Source organism: Furipterus horrens, unplaced genomic scaffold, assembly GCF_987537825.1.
Source record: "Furipterus horrens unplaced genomic scaffold, mFurHor1.1.pri manual_scaffold_11, whole genome shotgun sequence".
Classification (NCBI taxonomy): Eukaryota; Metazoa; Chordata; class Mammalia; order Chiroptera; family Furipteridae; genus Furipterus; species Furipterus horrens.
This window is the reverse complement of record NW_028327181.1, coordinates 98,605,796-98,624,180: the sequence shown is the minus strand read 5'-3', so window position 1 is coordinate 98,624,180 and position 18,385 is coordinate 98,605,796. Positions and strand designations below refer to the sequence as shown.

Below are 18,385 nucleotides of genomic sequence, written 5' to 3'. Positions count from 1 at the left end.
ACGGTCCCTGCTGGCATGACGCCATGGTCTCTGGGGGAGGCAGGGCGCAGACACTAGCTCATACTTAGAGCAGTTGTGTAGAGTCAAAGGGCTGGGGCTGGGGTCAGAATAATAGAGGGGACGTCACCCAGATGTGGCCAGGAGGGCCATCTCTGAGGGGTGGCTTGTCTCCAAGAGATCAGATGCCACCAGAGTGTGGAGAGGTGCTCTGGCAGAGCTTGCTGCTGGGACGGTGTGTCAGTGCGGTGACCCTGGGTTCCCACCTCCGGGGCAGGGTAGCTAGGCTCAGAGACAAGCACACGTGGCAGGACGCCATCTTTCACATTGTGAGTACACTAGTGTTGTTTGGGGGGACACTGTCTGAAATCCATTTGGCTCTGGAACATCCTGGCTGGATTAATGGGAAAGGAAGCAAGAAAGAGGGCACTAGAATGATATGGTGGACAGAATGAGGCCCAAGGTGGACGTGGGTCCTGCCTGGAAGGTAGGGGCTACCCGGGGGGCCACAGCAGGGGTGCACACAGTGGCAGCCAACGCCTGGTGGACGGGTGAGGGGGTGGGCGGTACGTGAGCCGGCTGTGTAGCAGGCTGGAAGGAGGCAGCCATGGGACTCAGACAGCCTGGGTCCACTCACTGTCACCAAATGGGGGCTGCCCCGGGCTCCCAGAGAGCTTCCTGCTCTAGCTCTGCCACCATCCGCGGCTCTGGCCCGTCTTTCTCCTGAACCTTCTCCCAGGCCTCACCCCAGGGCACAAGAAGGGTCCCCTCCTTCCAGCCCCCAGTCACCACATACCACCACCTGTACAGGCGGCTGTCCCCACAGCACTCCTCAGGCCCCCAGGTCAGCCCGTTAGGACTCAGAATTTAAGTGGCCGCTGACAGGTAGCAGGTGGCACCACAGTAGGTCTGACTCGGCTGCAGCACCTTTGTGCCTGTCGGGCCCTCTGGCCCGAAGCTGCGTGGGCCTCACACAGCAGCCCCTGGAAGTCCTGGGCAGGGCCGGCGGGGCCCCCCCAGCACTGACATCCCTTCCCTTCCTGGGGCAGGTCTGAACGGGATGAACAGCAGCATCTGGGAGCATTTTGCCTCCGGAAGCTTCTCCCCGGGCACTTCCCCTGCCTTCCTGTCAGGGCCGGGGGCTGCTGAGCTGGCCCGGCTTCAGCAAGAGCTAGAAGAAGCCAACAGCACCATCAAGCAGTGGGAGGAGTCCTGGAAGCAGGCCAAGCAGGTACTGGACCCGATGCCGCCCTCCCTGGGCCTGGGGGCATCCCGCTCACGCCCTGTCCCCCAGGGCACAGGGGGTCCTGGGAAGCAGAGCAGAGGCTCAGGGTTCTCATTCCCTGTCAGGACCCAGGGGTGGCAGGAGTCCCAGACCGGGAACTCTGTGAGCTAGTTATGTGGTGTGGCGCCACGCACCACTTGTCTCTCCCCAGAAGCCCTGACTCTCCAGGGTTCTAGGTTCTTGGGGCCCCTTCCCTGCCCCGAGAGGGTCTCTTGCAAGTCCTTAAACGTCTCTTCTCTGCAGAAAGTGTCAGCTTCCTCCCTGCCCAGTGTCGACAGCTGACCCCGCTCCCCAGCAGGCCTCACAGCCCCAGTGGCTCATCCCGGCCCCCAGAGATAAGCTCTGGGGCAGGGGCAGGGGCCGCTGTGACCAGTGCTGCATGTTTGGCCCACAGGCTTGTGATGCCTGGAAGAAGGAGGCGGAGGAGGCCGGTGAGCGGGCCAGCACGGCGGGCGCCGAGTGCGAGCTGGCCCGCGAGCAGCGGGATGCGCTGGAGGTGCAGGTGAAGAAGCTGCAGGAGGAGCTGGAGCGGCTGCACTCAGGGCCCGACCCGCAGGCCCTGCCCGCCTTCTCCGACCTGGAGGCCCTCTCGCTCTCCACCCTCTACTCTCTCCAAAAGCAGCTGCGGGCCCGCCTGGAGCAAGTGGACAAGGTCAGCCAAGGAGGTTCGGGAGCCCTGGGTGGGGGTGTAAGTGGCCACAGCCAGAGTTTAGACTCCAGTGGGTCCACACTGCTCCGGGGATGGCCCCCTCCTCCTCAGAGCCTCTGCCCAACAGCTGGCCTAACACGAGATGCTGACCTGCTGGAGGGGAGCTAGGAAGAGATTGTCACTCACTCTAGGGAGGTGGCCCGTTCCCACCTGGCGCTTTTGAAGGCAGATGTGAGCTGAGCTGTATTAGTATTCCCGGACCCTAAGTCACATCCTGGCAGCTTCTCTGAGCTCTGCATGAACCAGCAGACACTCCAGAATGGTTGAGGCCCCAGGGCTACTCTATCTGCGTCCTTCACCAGGCCTTCCGCACTGGAGCCACCACCTGAGGTCCTTTACCTTTGGGCATGCCACTGCCCTCCCCAGGGGCCTTGGGGTCACCTCGAGATAAGTGTGAGGAAAAGCCCTCAAGCTGGCGGCTGGGGGTGCCCGGCTCTCCCGCCCCCAGGCTTAGGCTCAGCTCATGAACTCCCCACACGCAGCCCTCAGCCAAAGCCAAAAGCAGATGTTTGGAGCCTCCTGGTGACCGGCCTGAATCTGACCCTGCTCTCGCTTGTCAGCTGGGGCCTGTGAGCATGGCCGAGCTCTGTGCCTGCGTCCTCGTCCCAGGGGGCCGCAGTGAGCCTTGGAGGACCCTGTCCGACCAGGACCAGGCCAGTCACTCGGCGTCACTCTCCCCACAGGCCGTGTTCCACGTGCAGTCGGTGAAATGCCTTAAGTGTCAGGAGCAGGACCGCGCGCTGCTGCCGTGCCAACACGCCGTGCTGTGCGCGCTCTGTGCCGAGGTCAGCGAGTGCCCTGCCTGCCAGCCCGGCCGGGCCCACGCCCTCCCATCGTGACCCCGCGGGCCGGCCCAGCCTGGCTCAGACCTTCCCACCTAGGACTTTTTAAAGTATATATATGTATGTATGTACGTATGTATGTATGTATATGTATATGATTATGTATATGTATACATGGTGTGTGTGCAGGGATGCGTGGGTGGCTGGTGCGTGAACAGTGTCTGTGTGTATATCTGTGCATAGATATAGACACACACTCTAAAGCAGACTTACCAAGCACTTTTTAAAAGAAGAACTATTTTGCAGTCCTCCCTCTGCCCACTCCCTACCTTTCCCACTCTCCCCTCCTTCCATCAGCCTTTTGGCAGGGAGTCTGTCTCTGTCTCTTTTTTATGTAGGAAATAACTATTTTTAACTTCTTGGGGCCTAAGCAGAGAAGGATGGGCTAGATGGGGCGCAGGGAGGGGACGAGCCTTCAGGGCAGGCCCTGTTCACCCCATCTCCCCAGGTCGGGGCAGGAGCCAGGGCTTGGAGGCCCCAGGCAGACCCGGTTCCCGGCGGTGAGGCCTGAGGGGGCGTGCCAGGACTCCGGGCCAGCCTGGCTCCTAGGTTTACCAGACGTGGATTTAGTCTGGGGCTGGTAAGCCCAGGTAGCCCCAGTCCTGAGCTCTCACCCCTGGGGGCCCTTGAAGCCCCTCGAGGGTCAAGGCCTGGGAGTTCCACCTCTCAGGTTCCCGAGGCAGGAGCCTCAGTCCCCTCCCTGGCCCCGGGGTCGCCCGCCAGGCTGGTACTGCCCTCTCCACCCCCCCTCCCAGCTGAGGCCCTCAGCTGTCCCCCCTCTTCTGGCCCAGCGGCCCCCCCCCCCCCCCCCCGTGCTCTCCGCCCCTCCCTCTGGCAGCTAGCAGGGCAATTGGTAGGGAGGAGCCGCGGACTGTGAGGACCAGGGCGGCTCAGGCCCCGCCCTCCCGGCCAGGAGGGGCTCCGTGCGCATTCCTTGGTGCTCTGAGTGCAGCTGACGTCCCGCCCCCGTTCGGAGCGGACGCCCGTGTGCGTGTGTGTGCGTGCCTGTCCGATGTATAGTGTGTCTTAGCTTCCATTTTAAAAATTGTTCTGTACAGAGAGATGCAGCGGGATGGGAGGGCGGAGCGGGTGGAAGGAAGCCACCCCACTCCCAGCGCTGGGTGTCTGGGGTGGGAGCAAGAGGGCTTCAAAGGGTCTGGGCCCAGCCCCTCCCCCCCTTAGGCTCAGCACGAAAGGGCTTTCAATGAATTAAGTGAAACTTTCTTTTTTTACAAAAATGCAAAAATCAACAAAGCTCAAACCTATTGGAAATAAAATATGAACTTGCCGTGGCAGCTTGTTTGCATGGGGTGAAGGGGGTGGGACCTCAGGTTCAGGCCAGCTCAGCTGGGCCCAGAGCCCTGCCCCCACCCCGGAGGTGTGGCTCCGAGGCCTGAGGCTCCCGGGCTCCAGCACAGTCCTAGCCAGGCCTGCTGGGGCTGATGTGGGGGGTCCGTGAGCCCTGGCCAGCCCTCCCACTCCCCTCTTCTGGGCCCCGTGGGATGCTGCTGTGGGTGTGTGGTGTTTTCCAAGACAGCAGGGCCCCTAGTGGTTCTCTGGGGGACAGAGAGTGTCTTCTCGAAAACATTAGGAGAAAGGGGGGCCCCAGCCTCCAGGCCACCTCTTCCTGCTCCCAGCGGCCTTTAGTGAGGAAACACAGCTGGGGGCCCCTCACAGGTGGGACTCTGAGGTTCTGAGCTGCCAGGGGCCGTGGCGGTGGCTCAGACCACCCACACACCAAACTTGTGCAGGCTCAGAGGTGACGTGACTGAACCAGGGTCCCATGGACAGGATGACAGCTGGGTCTCAGGCTGTGACCGCCAGCACACAGGCCACTGCCCCCCGGGCAGGGCTGGGACCCCGCTGCTCTGAGCCCGGCCGTTCAGAGCAGCAGCGCCTCAGCCTCAGCCTGCACCCTGGAGGCTCCCTGCTCATGGTGCTGCCCAGCGTCCAGGCCCATGCTGGCAGCAACCACAAGAGTGGACGTGCCTGGCAGTGTTTCGTTCAAAGGCCTCGGCCCAAGTACCAGCAATGCCAACTGCCCCAGCACCTGCCTGTGCATCACGTTACCCCACACCTACCTCCCCTGTTCTGTAACCTGGGAGAGGCGTCAGAGCTGGGGACGGCTCAAGCTCTCAGGTTGGGGAGGGGTTTGCGGGCCCTGACCTGAGCCCCACTACAGGCCAACAGTGTGTGTGCTAAGAGGACAATGGATTGTGATTTTTTTTATTTTTTACTAACAGAGTTTCTAGGTGGCAGGTACTGGCAGGGTTAGAGAAGCTGTCCTTTCTGCTTCTGTCCTCCGTGCCAGCCCACTGCCTGCCAGCTCTCCCCTAGCACAGCCAGACGGTCCCTGCTCTGGGCTCCCCAGCCTGGGTGTTGGCAGCCCCTCAGGAGAGCACCTGGGCTCCCTTCATTATGGCTACCCATCCCTCCCAGGGCAGCTGCAGCCTCATCTTTGTCAGAGTTCCCCCTGTGGCTGCAATAGGTAGGTACACCAGGGGACAGGTGGCTGAGACTCAGCTTTGCCAGAGCAGCTTTTCCCAGGGGGGAGCAGGGCAGGAGATACAGACAGCTGCCTCCTTCCCCTTGGTGCTGGGATTTGGCAGAGAATGCTGAGGCCAAGGCTGAAGGCAGGGAGGAGAGAGCAGAAATCTGCAAATCGTGTCCCCGTGCCATGGGCCCCTGCTCTGGAAGGAGACCAGAGGGGTCCGCACCTGTGCCTCCGGTGTGCTGGGGCTCCCGTGCTCGCAGGCCCCTAACCGGTGTTAGGCCAGGCTGGAGGACTGCCCTGTGGTAGGGCCACCTGGACCTCCCAGGGAAGCCTGTCCCTGCCAGGGACCCAGCCCCACCCCCAACCCCCACAGCTACCGCCCCGGCCGTGGGGTGTGCTGGGCAGCCTGCTGGGCTCGCTGCCGGCGCAGCTTCACAAATGCCTGGGCCTCACGGTCACCCTTCCGGCTCGCCAGCAGCTGCAGGACTGGGTGCCCTGTGAAGAGAGGCGTTTGGGGGTCATGTTCTTAGGGAGAGGCAGTGCCCACTCTGCAGCCCACCTGGAAGCTAGGGACAGACCCGCCCCAGCCAGGCTCATGAGCAGAGAGGTGCCCGCACAGCCTCTGGCAATGGGCACCAGCCCCGACGCTCCAATCCTGCTGCAGCGCGAGGTGCCTCAGGTGGAGGCTATTTCCTTTTAGTGTGAGAACCTCAGGCTAGCTAGTTAACCTCTGTGCCTCAGTTTACTCATCTGTAAAGCAGCAATAACAGCATCTGCCTGATTGGGTAGTTGTAAGGATTGAAAAAGTTAATGGATGTCAAGTGCGTAGAACTGGCCCATAAGGGGACAAGCACGTGACCTGTAACCCTGTTAGCAAGATCAGCCCCTCTCCCCAGGTAAATTGGGTGCCCTCCCCCCACCAGAGAAAGTCACGCAACACGTGGGCTGGCTTAAGTTACCCTGGTTTCCTGATGAGGCCCAGAGATCTCAGCAACACCAGCCACTGCACTGGCTCCACTGGCCTCCACCTCTTGGGAGGGATCCCTCGGACCCCGAGCCTCCCGGCCCTGGGGGCCCCTGTCTGAGCCTTCATAGGGTGCCCCTCCCCTGCATCCCCCCCTCCCCCCGGCTGGGCTCAGGCCTACCGTTGGGTGTGGGGTAGGTGAGGGGCAGGCGGGTCTGAGGCACCTCCCCAGGCTCCTCTGTCCCACTGAGGCCACGCACGGAGCACAGGGGCAGGAAGGCCTCCCCTTCCAGGTCATCAGCCCCCAGAGTGTCATGGTCCAGCACTGTGAGCAGGAGGCACGCTCCGTCCCTCTGGCAGGGCTCCACTGGCACCAGGCTGCGTGGGGGACAGGTGGACTCAGCTGCCCACCCCTCACACTGCCGCTGCCCCCCACCCCACGCAGGGGCTCCCCCCTGGCTCCTGAGGACAGGCCTGGGCTGGAGAAAGGCCCCGATGGGCGGCTGGGGCCGTGGGTGGGGAGGGTTGCAAAGTATGGGCCAGGTGGTGTGACGCCTCCTATGACTGGGCCGATGCTTTAAATCAGGGATCGTGTGTCCCCAGGCCCCCCTGTCTTGGGGAACAGAGGACCTGGGGTTCGGGATTCTTCCCTGGAGGCAACACAGGGAGTCTCCTCCCAACAGTCTGGGCGTTCCCAGGGTGCAGGTTTGGGACCTGTGCCAGCAAGCCCTTGTGCCAGGTTTCCTCCCTGGGACCCAAATGAGGTCATCTCAGGGGAGCCCGAGGTGGTGCCGGGCCGGGGAAGCGCCGCTAGTGCGGGGGTCCGCTCACAATTCAAAGGTCTCATCAAACAGCGGGTGGAGGTCCTTCTTGTGCTTTTGGGTCTCCCGGGGAGCCAGCTCAGGGAACTCGTGCCTGGGTTCCAAGGTCAGCTGGACAAAGGGGTCGCTGGAGCCTGGCAAGCGGCCCAGGGAGAGGACAATGGCCAAGGATATCCCGGCCCCGACGCAGCCCCCGCTCCCTGCAGCCGCGCCCGGCTCGGCAGCACTGCCCCCTCCTGGTAGCCCAGAGGCAGCGCGCCCAGCGCTCCGGCACCCACCGTTGGAGTCCAGGGGCAGCAGGCTGGACGCGCTGAGCAGCTCCACGCGCAGCTTCTGCTCGGAGGCGTGGTAGGAGGCCTTGACTGTGACCGCCCCGAGCTCCTCCGAGGTGGTTTCTGCCTGGGGGTGGGGCGCACGGGCAGCGTCAGCGGGGCAGGGCTTGGGGGGCAGGGCGGCAGGAAGGGAGCCTCACCTGCTGCTGGAGGCGGCTGCAGAAGTACTTCCGGATGAGCTCGCGGGTGGAGGCGGCCTGCAGCTCCAAGTCCCTCTGCAGGACCTGCGAACGGGCCGGCCCAGAAGTCACCTGAGCTGTCACGCTCAGTCACAGCCCAGGGCTGCCCTTCAGGAGCTCACAGCCCCGCGGGGAGCCGTCAGTTTGGCATGGAAAACGCTGGGGGTCCTGGGACCACAGGCAGACAGAAAGGGTGGGCTTCACAGGGGCGCCCCCCGTGCAGCCCCAGGCACCCCACCACCGCCGTGCGTAGAACCTCACGCTCGGCTTATTGCTCTGCCGTTGCCGCCTGGACATTTGAAAGGGTTTTTGAAAGAGGCCCAGTTTCATTCGCTGCGGGGTCCCGTCACTGTAGCTGGGCCTGGGCACAGGTGAGCGCAGGGAGACAGGCTTCCCCGCCCGGACACAGCCGCAGGCCCCTACCTCGAAGGCAGCTGTGTGCAGGGCCTCAGGCGGCAGGCCACAGCCCTCGGCGTAGAAGCAGATCTCCAGGTTCTGGGGGGTGAGCAGGCAGACGTTGGTGGTGACCCACACGCACTCCCACCAGGGTCGTTATTGCTGTCACCGGTGTCATTACCTGCAGCGCAACCTTCAGCCTTCTAGAGGCCAGGGGGCAGCTGCGCCGGGAGGAGGCCACCTCCACCAGCACCGTGAGCGTGTGGCTCCAGAGCAGGGTCAACAGGCTGCGGGGAGGTGCCGAGGGATGCCAGGCACGGGACGGGAGGTAGGTAGGGCGAGGAGGAAGCAGAGATGGTTTTGAGAGAGGGTTGGCCGCCCCAGACCCAGGCTCCTCCCCACCCCCACCCTCCTCTCGCTCCACAGGTGAGCCTGGGGCCAGGCCCGCAGTCAGGCAAAGTCAGGCAGCCTGGGGAGGGAGGGCCGGCCTCGGAGGGAGGGAGGACAGGGAGGGAGGGAAGGAAGGGCCGGTCCTAGCCCACACATCCCCCCCCCCCCCCCAGCCCGGGGATAAGCCTCCTCAGGACTATCAAAACCCAATGGACACATGGTGTGGGGGGGCTGGTCCCCCCGTGACAGGATCATGAGTCAAGATGATAGAGGTCAACACGAACAGGATTTCAAGACACTGCATGGATAAACACCTGCTATCTTTGGGGAGAGAAAAAGTAGCAACCAAGCCACCTGCCTAATAACTACCTAAAATAACTGAAATTCCACATGTCAAGGTGGAGTCAGGCAGTTAAGTATAAAAAATGTGTAATTAAGAATAAGGGAGTCCTGGATGGTGTGGCTTAGTGGACTGAGCACCGGCCTGTGAACCAAAAGGTCACGGGTTGGATTCCCAGTCAGGGCACATGCCTGGGTTACAGACCAGGTCCCCAGCTGGGGGCATGTAAGAGGCAACCACGCATGGAAGTTTCTCTCCCTCTCTTTAATCCCTCCTTTCTCCTCTCTCTAAAAATAAATAAAATCTTAAAGAAACAAACCAAAAAAAAAAAAATACACAAATGAGGGAGCCCTGGCTGATGGCTCAGTTGGTTAGAACATCATCTCGACACACCAAGGTTGTAGGTTCAATCCCCAATCAGGGCACCTAATCAGGGCACCTACAGGAGTCAACCAATGAATGCATAAGTGGAACAAACCAATGTTCCTCTCTGTCTCTCTCCCTTCCTCCCTCGCCTCAAATCAATTAAGAGAGAGAGGGAGAAACCCTAACCAGTAGTTCCCCTGAATCACAGGAGGGGAACACCAGTTGCCTATAGGACTAGGGGGGCAGAACCGCAATATGCGAGGCCGAGAAGGATAGGCAGGCAGTGAACTCTCTGTCCTGGAGCAAGCACTCGAGCATGGTGGCATCCCCCCCCAACTCAAAGGATGGCGAGGCAGGGGGGAGGGGCTGGGGGAGCGGCCGGCAGGTGCTGTGTGCAGGGCAGGCAGCCTCCGGGCACCTGTTGAAGTTCTCCTGCACCAAGTTGGTGTGTAAGTAGTAGAGCTCCACCTCCAGGAACTTCATCAGGGGCAGAATGGCCTAGGGAGAGGGGCAGGCAGCACATCCAGCTCTGACCCATTCAGGTCCCACCCTGGTTCCCTTGCCCAACCCGGGGGAGGACACAGGGCCAGGAGCTTTTGTATACAGCCCTTGGGACTTCTATAGGAAGGCAGGGACTTCTGTCACGGTGTTCACTGATATATACCCCTCATACCCAGATCAATGCCTGGGACAAAGTAGGTGTCTAAGTAGTTGATGAATTAGTGAGTAACCCCCAAACCGTCAAAGGTGTGCGTCACTGTCCCTGATGACAGGTGGGGAAACTGAGGTCAGCTGGCTTGTAGGCAGCAGAGAAGGATGCGTGCCCAGGTCTGTTTGGCTGCAAAGTCCAAACCCTGCCCCACTGCAGCCGTCACAGTCAGTGCTGGGAGAGTCCGTGAATGTCCCAGTCCTGCCCCCATAGCATCCAAGGAGGACCCCCGAGGCTCAGGAGGGAACGTTCCTCGCCCAAGTCTCGGGGACTGATCTCTGACAGCCCATGACCTTCGTCCCTCTGCTTCTGCTGAGCCCCTTTGCAATCCCAGACCCATAGAGCTGGCACAGGTCAGCGAGCAGGAAGGGCCACTCACATCCTCCGGCAGGACAGACTCCCTGACGCCCACCAGACTGCGGATGTGCTTGGCGATGCCCAACTCCAGCTGGGGACGCAAAACAGGGCCTGAGTTTAGGTTCAGGAAGCGGTGGGGCTGGACATCAGCCCAAGTCCTGAGGGGCAGAGGCCTCAGGCTGAGAAGTGGCGGGGCAGGGTCGCTGTGGGTCCGACAAGGTACCTGCTCAGCCAGGGTGCAGACGCCGGTGCGGATCTCGTGGCCTAGCCCCGCCAGCGCGCCTTGCAGCTGGGCGTGCAGCGTGTTCTGCAGCTGCCCCTGCTCCAGTATGGCCCCTACCCGCTGCTCCAGCGCCTCCCAGGCCAACTGGGTGGGCAGCTTGCCGATCACCAGCCGAAGCTGCTCCATGTCATTTACCACCACGCACAGCTGGGGGCGGGTACAGGCATAGGGATGCAGAGCTTCCCGAATAGTGGCAGGAGGGGCAGGCTCTACCCCCACACCAGCCCCAAGCCCCAGCTCTGCGCCTTACCTTATTGGCTGCCTGGCCCTGATCCTGCTGGCCTGCAGCAAGCTCACGAGCCCGGGCCTTTATCAGGCTGCAGTACACCAGGGCCAGCCGACAGGTGTCCTGGGTGGGGAGGGGATGATCAGCCAGGGAGTACCCAGGAGGGGCAGATGGGGAAGGCACGGGAATCTCGGTGACTTGAGGGAGTCAGGATGTAGGTCTTTAGGAACCGCTAGGGCGAGAGCTTGGGAAAACAGGGTGGGCAGGCAATAAGGCTGTCCTAGGAGGTGGGGAAGGACACAGGGAAGACACTGCACCTCCACAAACTTGACGGTGATCATGAAGGCTTCCTCCGGGTCGGGCCAGTCTAGCTGCCGGGCAGTGTGACTGATCTGGGCAAAGCAGGTGGACAGATCCACAGCCGACGTGCTATGCTTGGTCATTTCACCCAGGGGCACCAGCTGGGAGAGGGGGGAGCACTCAGAAAGGAGGCTCGGGGCTTGCCGAGCCCATGCCCCTGCCTCCCTCCTTCCTTCCGCAAGCGTTCAAAAATTCCACCATCTGCAAACACAAAGCTGGGCAGGGGCTACAGGGTGACCAGCACAATGTGTCCAGCTGGGGACACAAAACAGGAGGGGGGAGGCCAGGACCTGCGTTCATCCAAGGATATCAAGAGGCAGCGTTTTGCACAAAATTGGTCTTAAAAGCATCCTTTATCGCCAGCTACCCGCTTTGCACTTCCGGAAGCCCCAGCATAGCCCCAAGCCACTCCCTAAAGCTGGGACCGCGCCCCAGGCCCCGCCCCTCCGCTCCCGGCTCCGCCCCCACCTCGTCCATCTGCACAGCGCGCTGCACCCGCTCCAGGGCGACGCTGTACGTCTTCTGCAGCCAGGAGGGGATGGCCGGCTGGAACCAGCGGTGGAAGCCATCCAGGGCCAGGGCTCCGTCCCTGAGAAAAGCCGGAACTCAGCCTGGTGAAGACCGGGGCCAGCTGCGGGCCCTCCTCCAGCCCTCTGTCCCCTCCGCACGCGCGGCCCCCCTGCTGCGCACCTCTCCGAGGGGGCCGGCCGCAGCTGGCAGAGCTCCTTGAGGCTGATGTAGAGCTGGAACAGACTCTCGCCTATCTCTGGGGACACGGGGCCGCTCACCGCTGCTGCTGTGTGGTCCTGCACCCGCTTGGCCACCTGCCAAGGGACAGCGTGGTGGGCAGGGCCGCAGAGCCAGGGTGGAGGGACAGACCTGGAGACACGGGGAGAGACTCACCAGCCACTGCAGCTCCAGGAAAGCCATGGAGAAGAGGTCGATCTTAAGAGCACTGTAGAAAAGGCAGTGGGTGTCACCTGGGGGCACACACTGGGGTCCCTCTGGTCCGCGTTCTGAGCCCTGCCCACTCCCCCCAACCCAGCCGCCCGCTCACTTGTGGAAGATCTTGTTCCACGTGCGCCGGCACTGGTGCAGGTCTCCAATAATGTCCTGAACCAGGCTCAGCAAGGCCTTGCCTGCCTCCAGCACGCCCTGGCAGGGACAGAGGGGAGCTGAACAGGGCTGGGAGGAGCAGAATCCCCACCCTGCACCCTGCCGAGCCCCCTCACCTGCACCATGGGCTGATGGTGCTGCTGCTTCAGGTGGAACCATTCCACGGTGCCAGTCTGTGGGCAAAGAGGCAGTGAGCAGGGAGGGTCGCTGGGCCCAGGCACGTGCCCTCCCAGTCCCAAGGCGGGCACCGTACCCGCAGTGCCTCGGTCACCAGGCGGGGCAGTGGGGCACTGTCAGGGCACAGCTCTCCAAAGGCCTTCATCTTGCACATCTGAACCAGGACCCTGTGGGGACAGAGAGCCCGCTGCCCTGCACCCCCAATCCCTCGCCCAGCAGCTTCCCCGCCCCTGCAGGGGCCCCAGCCGTTCCCCGGTCCCTGACCCCACTGACCTGAGGAGAGACTGCAGCCGAGCCGGGGAGTCGGAGACGGACATGGGGAAGACGGTCCGGAACCTCCGGAGGAGGGACAGCCCGTAGGCCAGAAGGGAGCTGAACGAGGTGGCCAGCTCTTTCCGCTGCAGGCCCAGGAGGCACCGTGAGGCCGGAGCTGCTCGTGGGGCCCGGAAGCCGTTCCCGCTCCCTGGGCCCTGCCTGCCCAACACCCCTCGCCCTGCCCCAGCCCACCTGTTCTTCCTTGAGCCGACCCCGGACCCACTGGTACTCAATGCTGGTGATGGGGTGCAGGAGGCAGCTGCTGGGGAACTCCAGGCTCTGGTAGACACGGCTGTAGGCCAGCCACTGCCTGTGGCAGACGGAAGCCCTCAGCGTGGCCTGGTGGGCACCTCCATGCCCGCCGCTCACCCAGCCTCAGGGGGGGGAGGGGCAGTGCGCCCCCTGCCCCGAAGCCTCCTGGGGGTCCCCGTTGACCCACAGAGGCTGAAGGTGACCCATAGGATTTTTTTGTTCCTGTGTATTTTTCAAACAGGTAAATTGGTCGCCCATTTCTTAAATTAGGATATTTGTGATTTAAAAATTCAGGCTTTCTTGCTTCTTTTGGAAAATCACATTTGGAGACTTCAGCATTCACACACACGGGGCAAACACTGGCTGGAACACCCCTTCAGACAGTCCAGGGGAGACTTTGCAGAGGTAACAGTGGAGATGAGACCAGGCCCGAAGGGCAGGGTGCAGGAGGGTGGGGGAAAAGAGCCGTCCAAGGACAAGCCTCGGTCCCGTCCCTGCCCAGACACGGTGGCCATCTGCATGACAGGCTTGGGCCCGGTAGGCAAACCAGGCCCTCACCATTGCTGCCCGTTGCGGTCTCCCGCCTCCCCTGCCTCCCCCACCTGTCCAGGAACGGCCGCCGGCCCCCAGTCCTAGAGCTGCCTGCTTCTGCCCCTGACTCGGATCCCAGTGTGAGCCTTGGCGCAGTGACAGCACCTCTGCACAGGTTCCGGAACCCCAGTGCCCAGTTTTGCTGACGGAAGTGTTGGGAAGTGGGGCTGGGGGCTGGGGCAGGGGTGGCAAGCTCCAATGCCCAGAAGGACTCAGGTGATGCCAGGGAGTGACGTGGGCCTGATGGCAACCGTGACGGCCAGGGGAGGACAAGCTACTCTGCTCTGACCCACTGCAGCCCAGCAAAACCACAGCCCTGCGACACTGCACTGATGTCACACGGGAAGCTGTAGGGAAATGTCCAGATTTGTGCAAGTGGGCAGCTGATTCAAAACTGAAAACACACTGTGTGGGCCAGACGGAAACCTCTCGAGGGCTGGGCTTCAGATGGGCTGCCAGCCCAAGGCGGGGAGGCAGGAGGAGAGAGGGGTGCACTCACGCCATGGACTGGTGGAAGTCAGACAGGTCCTTCTGTGTGGCATGGAGAAACAGGATGGTGGCAGCCTGGGAACTCAGCGACCCATCCCAGGAGGTGCTGCCTGCCTGAGGGGGCCGGTGGAGGGGTGTCAGGGCCTGGCAGGCTGACCCCGGCCCCGGCCAGCCCCAGGAGGGCAGTACCTGGTGCTGGGTGACCTCGTGGGACACAAGCTGCTGCAGCAGGTGCAGATGCACCGTGTAGCTGGGCTGGGAGCGGCTGGCAGCAGTAGCTCTCTGCAGTGGGTTCAGTGTGGCTGTGAGCGGGGCGGCCCGTGCAACCCAGCGGGGCCGCCGGGAGGCTCCCGAGCCCGGCCCAGACCTACCCGCTTGTGAATGAACTGGAACTGGAGGTGGCACTGCCCGCGGTCTGGGTAGGTCTCAGTGCATGGCTCCAGGGGGTACCACTGGTCCTCCCGGCAGCGCAGGTCCTGGCAGGCCGGGCCGTCAGGGTGTCCGTGCTCGAGAGCAGGGACAGGAGGCGACGGCAGGCATGGCGCAGACCCGGAACGCCTCTCCTGGACCCCTCCCAAACCCCCTTCTGCCTCTCTGCGGGGACGCGTCCCCCACCCCACTCACCTGTAGCCGCAGAACCACGTTCCCCAGAAAGTCGTCCTGGCCTTTGTCCTTCCGGGCCTCCTTGAAGATCCTGTCCCAGGCAGGGTCCGTGAGGGAGAAGGACCAAGGATCTGAAGGGGCCAGGGTGGCATCTGCCCCCACCTATGGCCATGGGGCCAGGGCAGTGCCTGCAGCCCAGCAACCAGGGTGCGTAGGGGGGGAGGGCAGAAGGGGCCCCCAGTTCTTCTCTGGGAACCCCACAGTCCTCACCTTCGCAGCCCATGCAGATCTGTGAGCTCCCCGAGCTTCTGCCGGACGGATTCCACAGTGTCCAGGTCCCTGGGCGGGAGCGGGGTGGGGGTAGGGGCAGAGGTTTGAGCTGGTGGCCGAGAGGTTGTCCCGGGAGTCCCTAGCCCCTTCGGTTGGAGGCTCTGACCCCCTCACCCCACCCCCTCATCTTCCCCACGCCCACGGCCAGGCATGTTCCTCACCACATGTCCAGGTGAAAGCTTGAGTTGCTTACGTCCTCAAACTCCCTGTAAGGAGAGGGGGGCTTGCGTGGTGAGGGCCTTAAAGAGTAGACCTGTCGGCCAGGCCACAGGCTACCCCCACCCAGGGCCTGTCGCCCGAAGCTGCCACCCCCAGTAGGATGACCCATGGTGGAGCCTTAGCCCCTTCCTGTAAACTCCCCCTGCCCCCCAATCTGTGTTCCTCCCTCCTTCAAGGCCCGGCTTCAGGCGACCCGAGGTGAACCCAGCCAGCTGACCATCTGCACCCACCAGCTCAGGTGGCATTTAGCCCACCACGCAGTCCTGTCTGGTGCCCCTGCCCCCTCGGGAGCAGGCTCCTCCTCTGGCCAGGCCAGGGCCCCTCCCCCAAGCCGGGAAGTCCTGATGATGTCCCTGACTCGGGGACCCCTACCACAAGGAGCAGCCCCAGACAGGGACAGGGCCACGTACAGGATGAAGGTTTCGTCCCAGACGGGGTTGAGGGTCTGGGCGATGACCTGGGTGCGGTGGGTCTGCTCCTCAGGGATGGTGTGCCGCACCACTGCCTTCTGCGGCCGCCGCGTCCCCTGGCCGTCCCCCGGCACGCCTGTGCCCTGCTCGATGCCCAGCAGGCAGTAGGGGTCACTGAACCCTGGGGAGGACGAGGGGACGAGGCAGCCAGGGCGTTGGCTGGGCTCCTTGGGAGGGTCCCTCATCACCCACCCCCCCACCCCAAGGGCAGAGCCCCTCTCACCCTAGACTCCAGGGGCAAGGAGCCACCAGCACACCTGGGGCAGCCCTGGGGGGACGTGTGGGAGAGCAGGGCTCCCTCCAAGTTCTAGGACAGACGGATGGCAGAGGAAGGAGCCACCGCTGCCCACTCACCGCTGACATCCTTGCCCAGAATGCCTTTGGCCTGTTTCACCGTCGCCTTCAGACAAAATGTTGGCTTCTGGAGAGAGAGGAGGGGCACCTGAGTCCCCAAGGGAGCTGGGCTGCCCAGACCCCGTCCTCCCCCAGGGTGGCTCTGGACCAGCCTTACCGCGAGCTCCTGGACCTGCTGTAGGACTTGCAGGTGCTCCTCGGGCTCCACGTGGAAGGCCTGGTGGGGCAGGAGAGGGGGAGGCCAAGGGGTGTGGCCCGGCCGGCAGGGAGGCCGCCAGGGTCCAGGCTGCCGGAGGGGTGGGGGTGGGGCTGGGGCTGGGGCTGGGCTCACCTCCTGCAGGTACTGCAGCAGCTCCGAGGCCCCCTCCACATGGCCGGGCTCGGGCTTCCCCAGGCGGTGCAGGACGGTGTAGAGAGCTTCCTCGTAGAGCAGGGCCCGCTGAGACACAGCAGGGGCGCCTGACGACCCTCGCCCGCCCACCCCGAGGTCGGAGCCCCAGCAGCCCCCGGCACCAGCACCGCACGCCCAAAGCGGGGACAAAGCGCGCAGGGGAGAGGGCAGCCTTGTCAGCGCCTCTGCGCCGCCCCCGCCAGCACCCCAATTCTTACCTCCTCAGGGGAGAAGTGGTGGGTTGGAGGTTCGGTCTGGCGAGCAAGGTGAAAAGACAGTGTCAGGGGGGCCTGGGCCGGGGCTCGGACAGCGGGAGCAGCTCCCCGCAAAGCAGGCCCGGGCGCAGGGCCGCGGGGCCACAGCTTCCAACCCCGCCCGTGCCGCGCACCTGCTCCCACGGCAGGCCTCCCAGGGGGCCGGGCCCTGGGCCGCCGTCCTCGTCCCCTGGCCTGCGCCGGCTGACGTCCATGGGCGCTCCGCTACCCCAGCAGTGGGAGCGCTCGGCACTCAGGGCCCCCACCCCCTTTCCTTCCCCAGAGGAAGCAGCAGTGCTTATCGGGCAGCCACGCTTGCAACCCAGCGGCGGAAGTGAGGCCCGGCGGTGGCGGAGGTGGGACGCTGGGGGTCATGGCAAGCAGGCCTGGGGGTTTCTCAGCTGGGCCCCACGCAGCCTGGACGCAGCCCGGTCCCAGCCGGGACACTCCCTGCCTAACGGAGCGGGTGCTGTGGCACTGGAGCAGCGGCCTGAGACAGGGGTCGGTTCCACCAGCGGGAGGGGGCTCAGGCCCGGACCTAAGGCCCAGGCGTGGCCCACAGAACACGCAGAACCTGCTCTGCTGACCCAGAAGGCCCTGCCCAGAGGACAGGGCAGGCAGGGGAGGGGACCACACCCTCGCCCCAGCCAGAGAGAGGTGGCGCCCGCACCCTAAGACCGCAGAGCCCCACCCAGGCCAGCGCTCCTCCGCGAGGTCACTCCTACCTCCTGAGCTGTTGGGGGCAGCGGCTCTCGCAGCTCTTGGACCTTGCGGCGCCTTATCTTGATGGCCTGGCGCAGGAGGGGGGCGCGCCGCTGGGGATGGGGGAGGACTGTCGCCATGGTGGCCAGCCCTGCCCTTCCCCTCTGCTGTGCCCGCTGCCGCCGGGTGAAGATAGTGTAGCCACAGGATGATGCAAAGAGTCCCGGGGAGGAGCCGAGGGGGCCGTGGGAGAGGGGCAGGCCAGGGTTTCACCACCTCCCAGGCCGGCGGGGCCCCTGCACCTCCCTGCCTCCTGCGGACCGACGGCGGGATCCTGGGAGGAACTCTCGCTGGCCGGAGGCACAAAGCAGGTGGGCAGTGGTGGACGCAGTGCGCGGCTCCGGCCACCCCCCACCCCCCCTCGGGGCCTCTAGGGAGGGTCCCCGAGCTGCCCAGCAGGGTGCGCCCGGCAGGCGGCCAAACGCTCAGCCTGCTCCACTCCACAGGTGACATTCCACCTAGGTGACGAGGCCAAGCTGCACCAGGCAGGGACAAGGACGGCCAGGAGGGTGCTCCCTTCAGACGCCCTTGTAGGGGGTCCCGCCCACCCCAGGAGGGCCTGGGCAGAACTGGCCAGGACAAGTCTGGGAGGCAGTGCGTCTCACGAGGGCACCTTGGCCCCGAGGAGACAGGAAAGCGGACACTTGAACGCTCAGCTTTCGGGCTCAGGCCCGCTGTGGCGCCGGGCCTTCCTCCAGGCCCGGCGGGGGTGGGGTGGGCCGACAGCAGCCCTCCCCTCCCTTCCCCTGCCTGCGCACCCTAGTTCGCACCCAGGTTCGTGAGAAGCGTGGCAGCGGCGTGTCTTGCGGGGCTGGCCAGGCCTCTCACAAGCCCGGACACGCTCCTCCGGGCCACGTCTGGGCCCAGGGTCGCACGTCATGCGGTGGCGGTGAGCGCAGCAGCCGGACACAGGACGTCGCCGTAGCAAGCCTGGCCCTGCCTCCCAGGCCTCCCATCCAGGGCAGTATCGGGGCAGCACCCGGCGCCCAGGGGACTCAGTGGGTGGGCCCGG

At 64.0% G+C, this 18,385-nt stretch overlaps 2 protein-coding genes across 3 annotated transcripts in view; one reads left to right on the top strand and one right to left on the bottom strand.

The window, feature by feature from the left end:
• The window catches only part of UNK (unk zinc finger), a 31,490-nt gene extending 27,898 nt beyond the window's left edge, over positions 1-3,592 (top strand). The window contains exons 14-16 of the mRNA XM_090290561.1: positions 1,047-1,228; positions 1,677-1,934; positions 2,675-3,592. Coding sequence (XP_090146687.1) covers positions 1,047-1,228; positions 1,677-1,934; positions 2,675-2,830 — 596 coding nt within the window. The 3' untranslated portion in view covers positions 2,831-3,592. The remainder of the gene's footprint in view (positions 1-1,046; positions 1,229-1,676; positions 1,935-2,674) is intronic.
• Positions 3,593-4,038: 446 nt separating this feature from the next.
• Positions 4,039-17,715, bottom strand: UNC13D (unc-13 homolog D). Of its 2 annotated transcripts, none has more exons than XM_090290541.1 (32): positions 17,337-17,715; positions 16,576-16,611; positions 16,298-16,405; positions 16,124-16,183; positions 15,967-16,033; positions 15,553-15,733; positions 15,085-15,129; positions 14,864-14,932; positions 14,615-14,684; positions 14,362-14,466; positions 14,180-14,272; positions 14,001-14,104; positions 12,851-12,968; positions 12,617-12,741; positions 12,420-12,510; positions 12,283-12,339; positions 12,108-12,205; positions 11,954-12,005; positions 11,741-11,874; positions 11,519-11,639; positions 11,008-11,151; positions 10,715-10,813; positions 10,405-10,611; positions 10,204-10,272; positions 9,534-9,613; positions 8,201-8,306; positions 8,047-8,118; positions 7,585-7,668; positions 7,391-7,511; positions 7,123-7,246; positions 6,473-6,669; positions 4,039-5,822 (listed from the first exon to the last, which is right to left on the bottom strand). In XM_090290541.1, the coding sequence occupies exons 1-32, from the start codon at positions 17,451-17,453 to the stop codon at positions 5,701-5,703; spliced, it is 3,276 nt and encodes a 1,091-aa protein (XP_090146667.1). In that variant the 5' UTR covers positions 17,454-17,715; the 3' UTR covers positions 4,039-5,700. The 2 variants fall into 2 exon arrangements, with proteins under 2 accessions (XP_090146667.1, XP_090146668.1); XM_090290542.1 differs by lacking the exon at positions 17,337-17,715 and adding an exon at positions 16,746-17,207.
• Positions 17,716-18,385: the final 670 nt, after the last annotated feature.

What these genes read in the sequence shown, in the direction of transcription:
- UNC13D (XM_090290541.1), bottom strand. Translation starts at nt 17,453, where the DNA reads ATGGCGACAGTCCTCCCCCATCCCCAGCGGCGCGCCCCCCTCCTGCGC. An exon ending in ACGTGGTTCTGCGGCTACAG is followed by an intron (nt 14,467 to 14,614) that starts GTGAGTGGGGTG and finishes CCGGCCTGCCAG; the next exon opens with GACCTGCGCTGCCGGGAGGA. An exon ending in TCCAGTTCATTCACAAGCGG is followed by an intron (nt 14,273 to 14,361) that starts GTAGGTCTGGGC and finishes AACCCACTGCAG; the next exon opens with AGAGCTACTGCTGCCAGCCG.